The sequence below is a fragment of the Ranitomeya imitator genome, chromosome 7 (assembly GCF_032444005.1).
Source record: "Ranitomeya imitator isolate aRanImi1 chromosome 7, aRanImi1.pri, whole genome shotgun sequence".
NCBI classification, from domain to species: Eukaryota; Metazoa; Chordata; class Amphibia; order Anura; family Dendrobatidae; genus Ranitomeya; species Ranitomeya imitator.
The window spans coordinates 72,001,170-72,016,365 of NC_091288.1; the positions used below are offsets into that span (position 1 = coordinate 72,001,170).

The 15,196-nt window shown below is 47.8% G+C and overlaps 1 protein-coding gene across 3 annotated transcripts in view; it reads left to right on the forward strand.

Moving 5' to 3' along the window:
• The window catches only part of KANSL1L (KAT8 regulatory NSL complex subunit 1 like), an 85,984-nt gene that overhangs the window by 60,236 nt on the left and 10,552 nt on the right, over nucleotides 1–15,196 (forward strand). For 2 of the 3 annotated variants that reach the window (XM_069733431.1, XM_069733434.1), the window contains exons 11-13: nucleotides 53–207; nucleotides 10,393–10,441; nucleotides 12,477–12,586. In XM_069733431.1, coding sequence (XP_069589532.1) covers nucleotides 53–207; nucleotides 10,393–10,441; nucleotides 12,477–12,586 — 314 coding nt within the window. The remainder of the gene's footprint in view (nucleotides 1–52; nucleotides 208–10,392; nucleotides 10,442–12,476; nucleotides 12,587–15,196) is intronic. The other variant, XM_069733433.1, reaches the window with a different exon arrangement.

Consider the following 15,196-nt stretch of genomic DNA (forward strand, 5'->3'; position numbering starts at 1 on the left):
AGTAAAATGTAGTAACCGCTTTTTTTTCTCTCTTCCTTTATTTATGATTAAGTTACAATCACGGGACCCCAGTATTGTGCTAAATGCAGCCAGACGAAGAGTGAGGAGTGAAAGCTCATATGACATTGACAACATTGTTATTCCTATGAACCTGGTGGCACCATCTAAATTAGAAAAATTACAGTACAAGGAAATCCTCACCCCAAGGTATTTCGGCATATAGCAAACTGCTTTGATCAAATTCTTAGCTTGTATGCAACTGAATTTGATATCATCACTGGTATCAGCAGAGCTAAGAAACTCTGTAATGCAGGGGTGTCAAACTGCATTCCTCGAGGGCTGCAAACAGGTCATGTTTTCAGGATTTCCTTGTACTGCACAGGTGATAATTTAATCACCAACTCATTATTTGTGTAGGTGATTAAATTATCACCTGTGCAGTACAAGGAAATCCTGAAAACATGACCTGTTTGCAGCCCTCGAGGAATGCAGTTTGACACCCCTGCTGTAATGTATCTTATCAGAGAAGTACTTCTTTCTCCACTTATCAGCCACTTCTCTTCCCATCTCGCCACCTGAACTGATCATTCACTATGTAGAAAAAAAATGCCATCACTACTTCACCCAACGGACTTAATGGGTCTGTGAAAAAAACAAATAATACGCAGATGCCATCCATACGTCATCCAAGTGCTATCATTTTTTCACTGAGTAGTTGATCACAGAAGCTTTGAAAATGTTTTTTTTTTTCCCTTGACCATGACAGCACCGTACCGAGAGAGCGTATCTGCCACCAGGAGCAGGAAACCCACTAAATTAACCCCTTCCCGACCTTTGACGCATACGCTGCGTCATGAAAGTCGGTGCCATTCCGACCCATGACGCAGCATATGCGTCATGGTTTGATCGCGTTCCTGCGGGTCGGGTGACCGGGGTCAATGAAATGTCACCCGACCCGCAGGTACGTGAGGACCTCTAGTTGACCCCAGGGGGGGTGGCTTTGCCCCCCCGTGGCCACGATCGCTCCTGTGCCCCCTGTTTCACCCCCCTCCAGCTCTGATTGGAGAAAGCGTCCATGTGACGCTTTCACTCCAATCAGCGGTGGAGGGGCAGAGTGAAACATGTCTGACATCACTCTCCAGCTTCATCCCTTCTGTGGAAGCTGGAGAGTGAGGTCCCTGCGTGCCGTACCCGCCGCCGCCACTGCCAGATCGCTGCCGCCCGCTGCCAGATCGCCGCCGTCCGCTGCCAGATCGCCGCCGCTGCCTGATCGCCCGCTGCTGCCGCCTTCCGGTACTCCCCCCTCTGCCTCCCTCTCCCCCCACCATCCGATCCCCCCCCCCCCGCCGTCCGTTAACCCCTGCACTCCCTCCCACGCCCCAGAAATCAGCCCCCTGCCCAGGCTCCTACATCTCCCCTACCCCCTCCTTCCCCCCCTCCCGCTCCTGACAGCCACCATCTGATCCCCCCCCCCCCCCCCGTGATCACCCACCCCAGTGATCACTCTGATCACCCCCTGCCCCCCTGATCACCTCCCCCCCCCCCCCCCTGCTGCTGCTGGCTCCTGCATTACCTCAGGCCCCTTCGCTTGACTGCTCCCCCGTGCCCCACTGATCGCCGCCTGTCTGCCTTCCCGTCCACTGATCGCCGCCTGTCCGCCTTCTGGTACTCCCCCCTCTGCCTCCCGCTCCCCCAACCGTCCGATCCCCCCCCCTGCCATCCGTTAACCCCTCCACTCCCTCCCACACCCCAGAAATCAGCCCCCTGCCCAGTGATCACCCTTCCTTGCTGCAGGCTCCTACATCTCCCCTGCCCCCTCCTTCGCCCGCTCCTGACATCCACCTTCTGCCCCCCGTGATCACCCGCCCCAGTGATCACTCTGATCACCCCCTGCCCCCCTGATCACCCCCCCACTGCTGCTGCCGCCTCCTGCATCTCCTCAGGCCCCTTCGCCTGACAGCTCCCCCGTGCCCCGCTGATCGTCGCCTGTCCTCCTTCCGGTCTGCTGATCGCCGCCTGTCCGCCTTCCGGTACTCCCCCTCTCTGCCTCCCGCTCCCCCCGCCGTCCGATCCCCCCTCCCGACCGCCACTCCCTCCCACGCCCCGGAAATCACCCCCTGCCCAGTGATCACCCTTCCTTGCTGCAGGCTCCTACATCTCCCCTGCCCCCACATTTCCTCCGCACCTGACAGCCACCTCCTGCCCCCCCCCGGTGATCACCCGCCCCAGTGATCACCCTGATCAGCCACCCCCCTCCGCGCTGCTGCTGCGGGCTCCTGCGTCTCCTCAGGCCCCTTCGCCTGACAGCTCCCCCGCGCCCCACTTATCGCTCCCGCGCCCTGCTGATCGCTCCCGCGCCCTGCTGATTGCTCCCGCGTGATCGCTCCCGCGCCCTGCTGATCGCTCCCGCGCCCTGTTGATCGCTCCCGCGTGATCGCTCCCGCACCCTGCTGATCGCTCCCGCGCCCTGCTGATCGCTCCCGCGTGATCGCTCCTGTGCCCTGCTGATCGCTCCCGCGTGATCGCTCCCGCGCCCTGCTGATCGCTCCCGCGTGATCGCTCCCGCGCCCTGCTGATCGCTCCCGCGCCCTGCTGATCGCTCCCGCGTGATCGCTCCCGTGCCCTGCTGATCGCTCCCACGTGATCGCTCCCGCGCCCTGCTGATCGCTCCCGCGCCCTGCTGATCGCTCCCGCGTGATCGCTCCCGCGCCCTGCTGATCGCTCCCGCGTGATCGCTCCCGCGCCCTGCTGATCGCTCCCGCGTGATCGCTCCCGCGCCCTGCTGATCGCTCCCGCGCCCTGCTGATCGCTCCCGCGCCCTGCTGATCGCTCCCGTGCCCTGCTGATCGCTCCCCTTACTGCTGCTGCCGGCTCCTGCATCTCCTCAGCCCCCCATGCCTGAAAGCCCCCTCCTGCAGTAAAGTTTCACGAAACACTCACACATACACACACGCACACTAATAAAGCTTAGTTTTTTTACACGCACGCACACACAATGTCCCGCTCGTCCCAGTCACAAAGGCTGTACTCGGCAGAGGAGGCATATTCTTTTATTGCCTCCGAAGCTGATAGTGAAGGAGAGGACCCTACCTTTCTCTATTCCTCCCACTCTTCCTCCTCCAGTGACATGGACTCGCCACCACCACGAAGTCGCAGGACGAGAAATCGTCCGCAGCCCAGGGAAGAAGAGTCGGAGGCCGGGGGAGAAGACCCACAACCAAGTGTGAGTAACCCCCAACCTAGTGCTAGTCACTCCCAACCTAGCACTAGTACCCCCACCTGGACCCCCGTCCCTGAAAATTTTGCTCCACGGATTCCTGATTTCATTCCCCAATCAGGAATCCAATTTGAGACTGCCAACCTCAGGGAAATAGACTTTTTCAAAGTCTATTTCTCGGAGTCAATCGTCAGTCTCATGGTGGAGCAAACAAACTTATATGCCCTGCAATTTTTTGCCCAAAACCCAGTTTCATCATTTTCTGCTTGGAGTCCCGTTGACTCTGCAGAAATGTTGAAATATTGGGGACTGGTCCTTCACATGGGAATTGTGAAGAAACCAGAACTTCGCCAATACTGGAGTACTGATATTTTATATCAAACTCCAATATATGGCATGGTTATGATTCGCAAGCGTTTTGAGGCGATTCATAAATTTCTCCACTTTAGGGACAACACGGACATCCTTCCCCGCGATGACCCGAATTTTGATAGACTGTTCAAAATTCGGCCGGTCATCGAACACTTCAGCAACAAGTTTGCTGAAGTGTACATTCCCCAAAGGGAAATTTGTGTGGATGAATCCCTCATCCACTTCAAAGGGAGGCTTCAGTTCCGTCAGTACCTGCCCAGCAAGAGGGCGAGGTACGGGATTAAGCTCTATAAGATCTGCGAGAGTACCTCAGGGTACACTCTCAGCTTTAGAGTTTATCAAGGAAAGGACACCAGGATCCAGCCCCCAGAATGTCCACCTGCTCTGGGGGTGAGTGGGAAAATAGTGTGGGATTTGGTCCACCCACTGCTTGATAAAGGTTACCATCTGTACGTTGATAACTTTTATACAAGCATCCCACTCTTTCAATCCCTCTCTGCCAGAGCTACCGTTGCTTGCGGTACCGTGCGCAGAAACCAGACGGGTCTCCCTTTGTCACTAATTGAGCAGGTTCTCCCAAAGGGTGAGAGCCGGGCCCAACACACCAACCTGACGTACACTACACCACATCCTGATGTACACGACGTACACTACACACCAACCTGATGTACACTACTCCACACTCGCCAACCTAACCCTACGTCAGGTTGGTGTGTGTGTTGTAGTGTGTCAGGTTGGTGTGTGGTGTGGTGTACATCAGGTTGGTGTGTGTGGTGCAGTATACACCACACACACCAACCTGACGTACACTACAACACACACACCAACCTGATGTACACTATGTATGTCAAAAAGTCAAATGGCGCTCCTTCCCTTCTGAGCTCTGCCGTGCGCCCAAACAGTGGTTTACCCCCACATATGAGGTATCGGTGTACTCAGGAGAAATTGCTCAACACATTTTAGGATCCACTTTATCCTGTTGCCCATGTGAAAATGAAAAGAATTGAGGCTAAAAGAAAATTTTTGTGAAAAAAAGTACTTTTTCATTTTTACGGATCAATTTGTGAAGCACCTGGGGGTACAAAATGCTCACTATGCATCTAGATAAGTTCCTTGGGGCGTCTAGTTTCCAAAATGGGGTCACTTGTGGGGGTGCTCCAATGTTTAGGCACACAGAGGCTCTCCAGACGCGACATGGTGTCCACTAAAGATTGGAGCTAATTTTGTCATTCAAAAAGTCAAATGGCGCTCCTTCCCTTCCGAGCCCTGCCATGCGCCCAAACAGTGGTTCCCCCCCATAGGTATCGGCGTACTCAGGACAAATTGGACAACAAGTTTTGTGGTCCAGTTTCTCCTTTTACCCTTGGGAAAATAAAAAAATTGTTGCTAAAAGATCATTTTTGTGACTAAAAAGTGAAATGTTCATTTTTTCCTTCTATGTTGCTTCTGCTGCTGTGAAACACCTGAAGGGTTAATAAACTTCTTGAATGTGGTTTTGAGCACCTTGAGGGGTGCAGTTATTAGAATGGTGTCAATTTTGGGTATATTCAGCCATATAGACCCCTCAAACTGACTTCAAATGTGAGGTGGTCCCTAAAAAAAATGGTTTTGTAAATTTTGTTGTAAAAATGAGAAATTGCTGATCAACTTTTAACCCTTATAACTTCCTAGCAAAAAAAAAATTTGTTTCCAGAATTGTGCTGATGTAAAGTAGACATGTGGGAAATGTTATTTATTAACTATTTTGTGTCACATATCTCTCTGGTTTATCAGAATAAAAATTCAAAATTTGAAAATTGCGAAATTTTCAAAATTTTCGCCAAATTTCCAATTTTTTCACACATAAACGCAAAAATTATCGACCTAAATTTACCACTAACATGAAGCCCAATATGTCACGAGAAAACAATCTCAGAATCGCTAGGATCTGTTGAAGCGTTCCCGAGTTATTACCTCATAAAGGGACACTGGTCAGAATTGCAAAAAATGGCAAGGTCTTTAAAGGGAACCTGTCACCCCGTTTTTTGAGATTGAGCTATAAATACTGTTAAATAGGGCCTGCGCTGTGTGTTCCTATAGTGTATGTAGTGTACCCCGATTCCCCATGTATGCTGAGAAATAACTTACCAGGTCGCCGTTTTCGCCTGTCAATCAGGCTGGTCAGGTCGGGAGGGCGTGGTGACATCGGTGGTTCTTCCTCAGCTTTACGTTGGTGGCGTAGTGGTGAACAAGCAGCGCGCGATCTGCGCTGTAATCCCTTGCATCGGTGGGGGCGGCCATCTTCCTGGGGCCGCGCGTGCGCAGATCGAGTGCTCTGCTGCACGGGGCTTCAGGAAAATGGCCGCGGGATGCCGCGCGTGCGCATTAGAGATCGCGGCGGCCATTTTCCCAAAGCCGAGTTTGCATCTCGGCTTTGGGAAAATGGCCGCCGCGATCTCTAATGCGCACGCGCGGCATCCCGCGGCCATTTTCCTGAAGCCCCGTGCAGCAGAGCACTCGATCTGCGCACGCGCGGCCCCAGGAAGATGGCCGCCCCCACCGATGCAAGGGATTACAGCGCAGATCGCGCGCTGCTTGTTCACCACTACGCCACCAACGTAAAGCTGAGGAAGAACCACCGATGTCACCACGCCCTCCCGACCTGACCAGCCTGATTGACAGGCGAAAACGGCGACTTTGGTAAGTTATTTCTCAGCATACATGGGGAATCGGGGTACACTACATACACTATAGGAACACACAGCGCAGGCCCTATTTAACAGTATTTATAGCTCAATCTCAAAAAACGGGGTGACAGGTTCCCTTTAAGCTCAAAATAGGCTGGGTCATGAAGGGGTTAAAAGGGCGGTACCTCACCGTACTCCTCAGTGTGGCTTCCTGTTCCTGGAAGAGGAGACCTTAGACTCCGCGGGGTGTAGAGGACATACCTGGGGAGATCCTGGCGGCCAGCAGGTCGTTCCATAGACTTTGGGCTGTTGTCCTCCCTACTACTGCTCTGACTTTTTTGCCCAGTGTGGTACATAACATTTCATATATGGTAGGTGATATATATCTCCAAAAGGGATGAATGGCAGACCATTCGGAAATATGAGGACCAAGAAGAAAAAGCCGAACATGTGGTCCTAGAGAAAAGATAAAATACCTTTATTGGGACAAGAAAATGGTAAGTGGTAACACTACGACAACAGGGTGCCCACACAATTAATAAAACGGTAACTTATTACACAATAAAAAAAGGAAAAAACCAGAGAACACCAGGTAAGGCTACTTTCACACTAGCGTTAACTGCAAACCGTCACAAAAACGTCTTTTTGCCAAAAAAACGGATGCGTCAAAAAAGTGCAAAATGTATGCAACGCATACAGCATTTCGACGGATCCGTCTATTTGGGGATGTCTGGCCAATTAGCTAAAAAAATCCTGTTTCTGAGCATGCTCAGTAGAAAAAAACATATTGCAGCGCTGCATTGCGTCGTACGACGTGTCTCGACGCATCCGTCGCTCATAGACTTTCATTGTAGCCAAAGACGCATGCCGATGGATGCGCCGAGACACGTTTTTTTGTCGGAGCCAAAAAACGTTGCAATCTACGTTTTTCCAGACGACGTGTCGCCTAATTTCGACGCATCCGTCGAAAGACGTATACCGACGTATGCAAATCCATCGCAATGCGTCGCCTAAGGCTACTTTCACACTAGCGTTAACTGCAATACGTTAAAATGCGTCGTTTTGCAGAAAAAACGCATCCAGCAAAATATTTTGCTGGATGCGTTTTTTCCCCATAGACTTGTATTGGCGACGCATTGCGACGGATTTGCATACGTCGGTATACGTCTTTCGACGGATGCGTCGAAATTAGGCAACACGTCATCTGGAAAAACGTAGATTGCAACGTTTTTTGGCTCCGACAAAAAAACGTGTCTCGGCGCATCCATCGGCATGCGTCTTTGGCTACAATGAAAGTCTATGAGCGACGGATGCGTCGAGACACGTCGTACGACGCAATGCAGCGCTGCAATACGTTTTTTTCTACTGAGCATGCTCAGAAACAGGATTTTTTTAGCTAATTGGCCAGACATCCCCAAATAGACGGATCCGTCGAAATGCTGTATGCGTTGCATACATTTTGCACTTTTTTGACGCATCCGTTTTTTCGGCAAAAAGACGTTTTTGTGACGGTTTGCAGTTAACGCTAGTGTGAAAGTAGCCTTAGAGATATACCATAAATATGTGAATCAAGTGGAATATTATATTATGCCATTACATAAATGCCACATGAAAACTAAACAAACTGTATCTTATGGTATCCCGCAAAAAATATGTAGTTTAATGTAAAGCCAGAGGGAGGAGGCCAAGGCCGCTAGCCAGGAGCAGCAAAGGTAAATATATAGGTGGTGATCCAAAAAGTAGGTGGTCCTGGAGAGGGGTGTCTGGGCACAAAGCCTGAGGACTGTAAAAGGGAAGAAGTGCTGGAAAGGTGGATCACAGCATGATGGTGGGAAGAAAGAGGAGATTATCTGGTGGGTGGTAGGAAGATAGAGCGGTACACACCCCGACCCGTGTTTTGGACTTTCATCCAGTAGAAGACGCGGGAAAATTATTATTTGATACTCTGCCAATTTTGCAAGTTTTCCCACCTACAAAGAATGGAGAGGTCTGTAATTTTTATCGTAGGTACACTTCAACTGTGAGAAACAGAATCTAAAAATAATGACCTTGGGGTCATTATTTGATAGAAATTGCTGATCATCCATGGATACATAGGTTCATTAAAGCTTCTTTTTCTTATAGACCAGTAAGTGCTCCCAAGGTGGCTCCCTGGGACCTAAATATAGTTTTCAATGCCCTTACCAAAACTTTGCTTGAACCGATTTCATCTGTTTGTACTAAGGTGCTCACTCTTAAAACAATACTTTTAGTAGCTCTAAATTTGGCTAGAGTGGTTAGTGAGGTGCCGGCTATTTCAATTAATCCACTCTTCACAACTATCCTAGAGTAGAGTAATTTTAAGACCTGACCCGGCTTTTATTCCAAAAGTGGTCCCCAGATTTCATAGAGTTTGGAAAATAATCCTCTCGTCCTTCCGTAACAGTCCAAAATCCCAGGGTGAACTAGTCTTTCATTCTGTAGCTGTCAGAAGATGTTTCCTTAAATATCTGGAGCTAGCAAGTTAATGGTGGAGGTGTACAGCCATGTTTATTTTGTTGCAAGGCCCAAATAAGGGTAGGAGAGGCACTGAATCCACCATTGCTAGATGGGTTAAGATGGCCATAACCTTAGCCTGCTATGCCTCGGGTCAGTGTTCTCCTCAAGATAAGGCTCATTCTTCTAGGGACGTGACTTCTTCATGGGCAGAAAGAGCGAATGCTTCCATTGATCAAATCTGCAAGGTGGCAGTATAGTCTTCCCCCTCCACCTTCTTTATGCCCTACAGGTTGGTTCTGGGGCTCTCTGATCTTTCCTTTGGAAGAAAAGGTTCTTTCAGCTGTGGTCCCTCCCTAGAGATTTCTTCTATTTTAGTATTTTGGGACGTGCTGTCATGCTGAAGGGAAAAGATAATTGCTTATTGGTAATTAGATTTTCTCGAACCATGACAGCACCATGCTATTTCCCTCCCTTTCAATTTTTGATGGTGGAATATTTTCCCTATCTTTTTCACTGGGTATTATAATTCTACTGTTCACACTCTCTCGGAACGGTATCATCTTTTCATTTGAGAAAGCAGGATAATACATCTGTGCTCAAAAAGTTTACACTCCCTGACAGAATTTTTGCTTTTTTGGCCTTTTTTTCAGAGAATATGAATGATAACACCAAAACTTTTTCTCCACTCACGGTCAGTGGTTGGGTGAAGCCATTTATTGTCAAACTACTGTGTTTTCTTTTTATAAATCATAATGACAACACAAAACATTCAAATGATCCTGATCAAAAGTTTACATACCCTGGTGATTTTGGCCTGATAACATGCACAGAAGTTGATACAAATGGGTTTGAATGGCTACTAAAGGTAACATCCTCACCTGTGACCTGTTTGCTTATAATCAGTGTGTGTGCATAAAAGCTGAGTGAGTTTCTGGATTCCAGACAGACTCTTGCATCTTTCATCCAGCCACTGACGTTTCTGGATTGTGAGTCATGGGGAAAGCAAAAGAATTGTCAACGGATCTACAGCATACATACCACACACTGTCAGAATTCAGCAGTATTCAGTCACATAGAGTGACTGCAGACTTTTTGTGTCAAGCCTGGACAACCCCTTTAATGCACCCCCTTCCCCCCTATACATCCCCCATTGTGTCTCCACAGTGCTATACTACTATTTAAAGAAAAAAAATCTCAGTTATCCCCGCTTCCATGCTGAACTACTCATACCATTTCCTCCTTTTACTGGCTGGCTCCCTGCCCCGCACTTGCTCTACAGCCATGAGCCTCCCTATATTATGTATGATTATATATATATATATATATATATATATATATATATATATATATATATATATATATTTGCACAGTGTAATATGCATGGGACGTAATGTATCTGTCTCTATATTGCGTGTATCATGTATAAGGTGTAATCTTTATTTATACATAAACACTAGGCATGACACATAAAGATTACACATGATACATTAAAAATAATACACCGTACACATCATATATAGTGCATTATGTTCACCTGTTATTGATCTACTCCTGCCCTGACATTGAATTAATCTGCAGTGGAGCTGCATACATGAATAGTACATTTATATATTTATATATATATTGCTACTACTTATGATTGTTTCGATTTACTTTCAGTTGGAAAGAAGTTGCACTTGAACCATTGAAGTCTCCTCCGTGTGAAGAGGTTAGATTGTTTTATATATAATGTACTGTTTTTGTTTTTATATTTTTTTTAGCCAAACACATCTCACAGTTATTCCTCCAATATTGACTTATCGAGCACCGGGAAGACTGGTGTGCACGTGTCACCTCTTGCTTATACTCTATGTATGCGCAGTTGCTTGCTGGGAATAATCCATATTACTGGTGATATTAGCACTAAAAATCTATATTCTAGTTTGAGAAAATTCCTATAATCTGGCGGCTGGTAGTCCCCATTCATTGTCCACTACATGTTTCTAGAACTGACCATTCAGAATTGATAAAATCAATGTCTGTTCTAGTTTAAAGGTCCTAAACTACAAGTCTGCAGTCACACTGTGTGACTGCAGACTTGTGAATCTTCACTTTGCGTGCTGTGAGGATCCTCCGACGCCTGGAGAGGAGGGGGCATGAGTACACGTATGTAATTTACATGCATGTGTTAGGCTATATGCCCTCAGCCAAATTAGAGCCATATTGATAGCCTCCATAGTATGGCACCATTAGCCTATTATTTGCCCATAAAATGTGTTATGAAGGTCTCATAAAAGTACTATAGTATGAAACATTGAATGCCATTGCAGTCTGTCACTAAGAGATTAACCTTTCCGGACTACACCATTCCAGCAATGCCCCCTCCCCCTATGATAAGCTCCTCACTGACTATGGACTTGGATTCAGCTTCTTTTTGCCTACATTACACTGGTCTCCGATGATGTAGCAAAAACCTGCTGACAGATTTCCTTTAAAGGGACACTGTCACCTGAATTTGGAGGGAACAATCTTTAGCCATAGGGGCGGTGTTTTCGGGTGTTTGAGTCACCCTTTCCTTACCCGCTGGCTGCATGCTGGCTGCAATATTGGATTGAAGTTCATTCTCTGTCCTCCGTAGTACATGCCTGCACAGGGCAATCTTGCCTTGCGCAGGCATGTACTATGGAGGACAGAGAATGAACTTCAATCCCATATTGCAGCCAGCATGCAGCCAGCGGGTAAGGAAAGGGTGAATCAAACACCCGAAAACCCCGCACCTATGGCTAAAGATTGTTCCCTCCAAATTCAGGTGACAGTGTCCCTTTAAGACCTTCAGAATTTTAATGCAGCTGTTGTATGCATATATTCTCAGAAACTAAAATGTAATCCAAAAAGAGAACTATAGGGACATCTGTACAATTTGGCCCTAATAAGGCTGTCTGAAAAAGACCCCAAAAATTCCATGTTGACTCATTAAAACCATATGCAAGTGCTAACAAAGGTTAAGGGGAATCTGTTACCTCATTTTTCATTCTGTAATGCTGTAGATAAGCCCCCGATGTAACCTGAAAGATAAGAAAAACAAGTTAGATTATGCTCACCCAGGGGCGGTCCCGGTTCGGTCCAGTCGATGGGCGTCACAGGTCCGGTGCCTCCCATCTGCGTGCGATGACGTCCTCTTCCTTACTTCTGTCACGGCTCCGGCGCAGGCGTACTTTATCTGCCCTGTTGAGGGCAGAGCAAAGTACTGCCGTGCGCAGGCGCTGGCCTCTCTGACCTCTCCCGGCGCCTGCGCCCCGTCCCATCCTCTCTGCCCTCAACAGGGCAGACAAAGTACACTGGAGCTGGAGCCGCAGCGTGAAGACAAGAAGAGGACTTCATGGTAAGAAGATAGGAGGCATCGGACCTGCGACGCCCATCAGACCGGAACCGAACCGGACCGCCCCTGGGTGAGTATAATCTCAGCATTACAGAATGCTGTAGACAAGCCCCTAATGGCGGTGGCTGCAGCTTATATGCGAAAAATGAGGTGACAGATTCCCTTTAAGGAAAACATGACACTTGGCTTTAGAACTGCCTAAATGTAAAGTCCTATGAAGTAAGGGTATTTTATTTAAATCCTCTGAAAACAGAAAAATTCAGTTCTGATTTCACACACAGTATTTTTTGGGGGAGGAAAGAAATGCAGTAAATCCCCAAGTCTAGTAGTTGTGTTTTCATTATTTTTTTCACCACATTCATAACTATTTTATTAACATTTTTAGCAGGAGGATCTGGCAGACGAGGCTTTTTTAATACGACATCAGAAATATGAGCAGATAGAAAAGGTTCGCTGGTCGTTTTGGGAACAGCGCAAATGTCCGAAAAGAAGCAGGTTAGTTGTCTGTACCAACTGTTGAAAACATCCTAGTTTTTTTTAGATTACATATTCTTCGTTATGGATTGTATAAATGGGGTTGTACGTTAGAAAGCTTCAATGCCACAGCGCCTCACCTGTCCGTAGGTTGTGTCTGGTATTGCAGCTTGGCTCAATTAAAGTGAGTGAGGCTGAGCTGCAAATACTACAAACTGCCTTCACAGAAGTCGCGCTTTTTTTTTTTTTTATAAATTCTCACACTATTACAGCTGCTACTACTGTTACCACTACGCCGGGTGATCAAAATCAAAGCAAATATATATTCCCGTATTGTGCCTACAGTTGGCTGAGGTAGTTAAAGCGTTCATGGCCACATCCCTTGGTCTGGAGCAGAAAAGAATTTAGTGTTTTCAACCTTGGTTGTCTAAAGCTGCAGAAGAGTTAATGACGGTATCCTTGGTATTCTCTAGATGTGGAAGAGTGAAGGTACCTTCACACTGAGCAACTTAACAACGATATCGCTAGCGATCCGTGACGTTGCAGCATCCTGGATAGCGATATCGTTGTGTTTGACACGCAGCAGCGATCAGGATCCTGCTGTGACATCGCTGGTCGGAGCTAGAAGGCCAGCACCTTATTTCGTCGCTGGATCACCCGCTGTCATCGCTGGATCGGAGTGTGTGACGCCGATCCAGCGATGTGTTCACTTGTAACCAGGGTAAACATCGGGTTACTAAGCGCAGGGCCGCGCTTAGTAACCCAATATTTACCCTGGTTACCATTGTAAATGTAAAAAAAAAAAAAACACTACATACTCACATTCCGATGTCTGTCACGTCCCTCGCCGTCAGCTTCCCGCACTGACTGTGAGCGCCGGCCATAAAGCGGAGCACAGCGGTGACGTCAGACTGTTCCCCGTGCCATCCTCTCTCTCGTCAGACTGCTCCCCGTGCCATCCTCTCTCTCGCCAGACTTCTCCCCGTACCATTCTCTCTCTCGCCAGACTGCTCCCCGTGCCATCCACTCTCTTGCCAGATTGCTCACCGTACCATCCTCTCTCTCGCCAGACTGCTCCCCGTGCCATCCTCTCTCGCCAGACTGCTCCCCGTACCATCCTCTCCATCCTCTCTCTCGCCAGACTGCTCCCCGTGCTATCCTCTCTCCACAGACTGCTCCCCGTGCCATCCTCTTTCGCCAGACTGCTCCCCGTGCCATCCACTCTCTCGACAGACTGCTCCCCGTGCCATCCTCTCTCGCAAGACTGCTCCCCGTGCCATCCTCTCTCTCTCGCAAGACTGCTCCCCGTGCCATCCTCTCTCTCGCAAGACTGCTCCCCGTGCCATCCTCTCTCTCGACAGGCTGCTCCCCGTGCCATCCTCTCTCTCGACAGACTGCTCCCCGTGCCATCCTCTCTTGACAGACTGCTCCCCATGCCACCTCCATGCAATTATAGAAAGAACTGTACGTCTGCTCTATCTGTGATTGATAGATCATTAAGTCTCTAAGAAAAACGTCTGAGCCTGCAAGGAAGTGGACTTCCTCTAAGCAAGGTTATTGTTAAGGCAAATTTAAAAAATTGGAGTCCGGCTCAACAGGACTGGATTTTCCTTTTCTTTTTATTTTTCAAAAGAAAATATGGTGCATACAAAATAAAAATTTACGTGGTCAACATGACTCAGTCGACGCCTTTCATGAGTCATGAGTAAGACTGTATAGTCCAATTTTTTCTATTTTCCTTGATGTGATGCCAGGGCGAGGCCGGTGTCTGAGCACCAGGTGGATGAGCATGGAGCAACTGGGTGAGCTGGAATCAAGTTTCTATGATTATTTTTTAGGCGTATGGCTGCTGAAATGAAAGCCATCAGTGGGCCATCATGTAGCTACATAACATAATCCCTACATAGATTGACTAGTAGCCACACCAATATGCACCCTAGACACCTATATTTCTGAAATTAGCATATCCCCATATTTTAATATTCCTGTAATAACAGACTAATTAAGGATAACTATGCTAATAATCATTATATTTAATATAAACATGAAGAATTAGTATGGCTAGATGCATAATCCTGAAGATGGCCGTATTACTAGCCCTACCTTCTAAGTACGACTCTGCTTGAAGAGATATATCAGCAGGCGGGCGGTCGTCCCTAATCGGAGAAAAACACCCAGCATTGGGGTTCAGGGACGTCGGCTGCTAGACCGCGTTTGAATGGATGACGCCAATGAGCCTCCTTCTGAGCTATATGTGGTGATTGGCTGGAGTGAGTGATACCTGGCGAGCCTCCATACCGTGATTGGACAATGAGGGGAGTTTTTTCCATTTTGGGGAGGGTTTGGAAAAGAAGGAGATGGGATCTCCTTAGCTATAAAGATATGCTAGTTTGGCCACCAGAAGCGGTCAGCAGCCATGATGACCATACATTATCACAATGACATTATCTAATCGATTCTAATCATTTACTATACACACTGTTAGCCCATGACTCACGGCAGTAATAAATTAATTGATGAAACACGTAGGGCTTTATCTCCAGCTCAGTGATTGTTAGGAAAGGGGCAACAGGCTCTCTAACTAGGCGTTGTATGAATCATTACAGGCAGCCGTAATAATGTTCTGTGGAT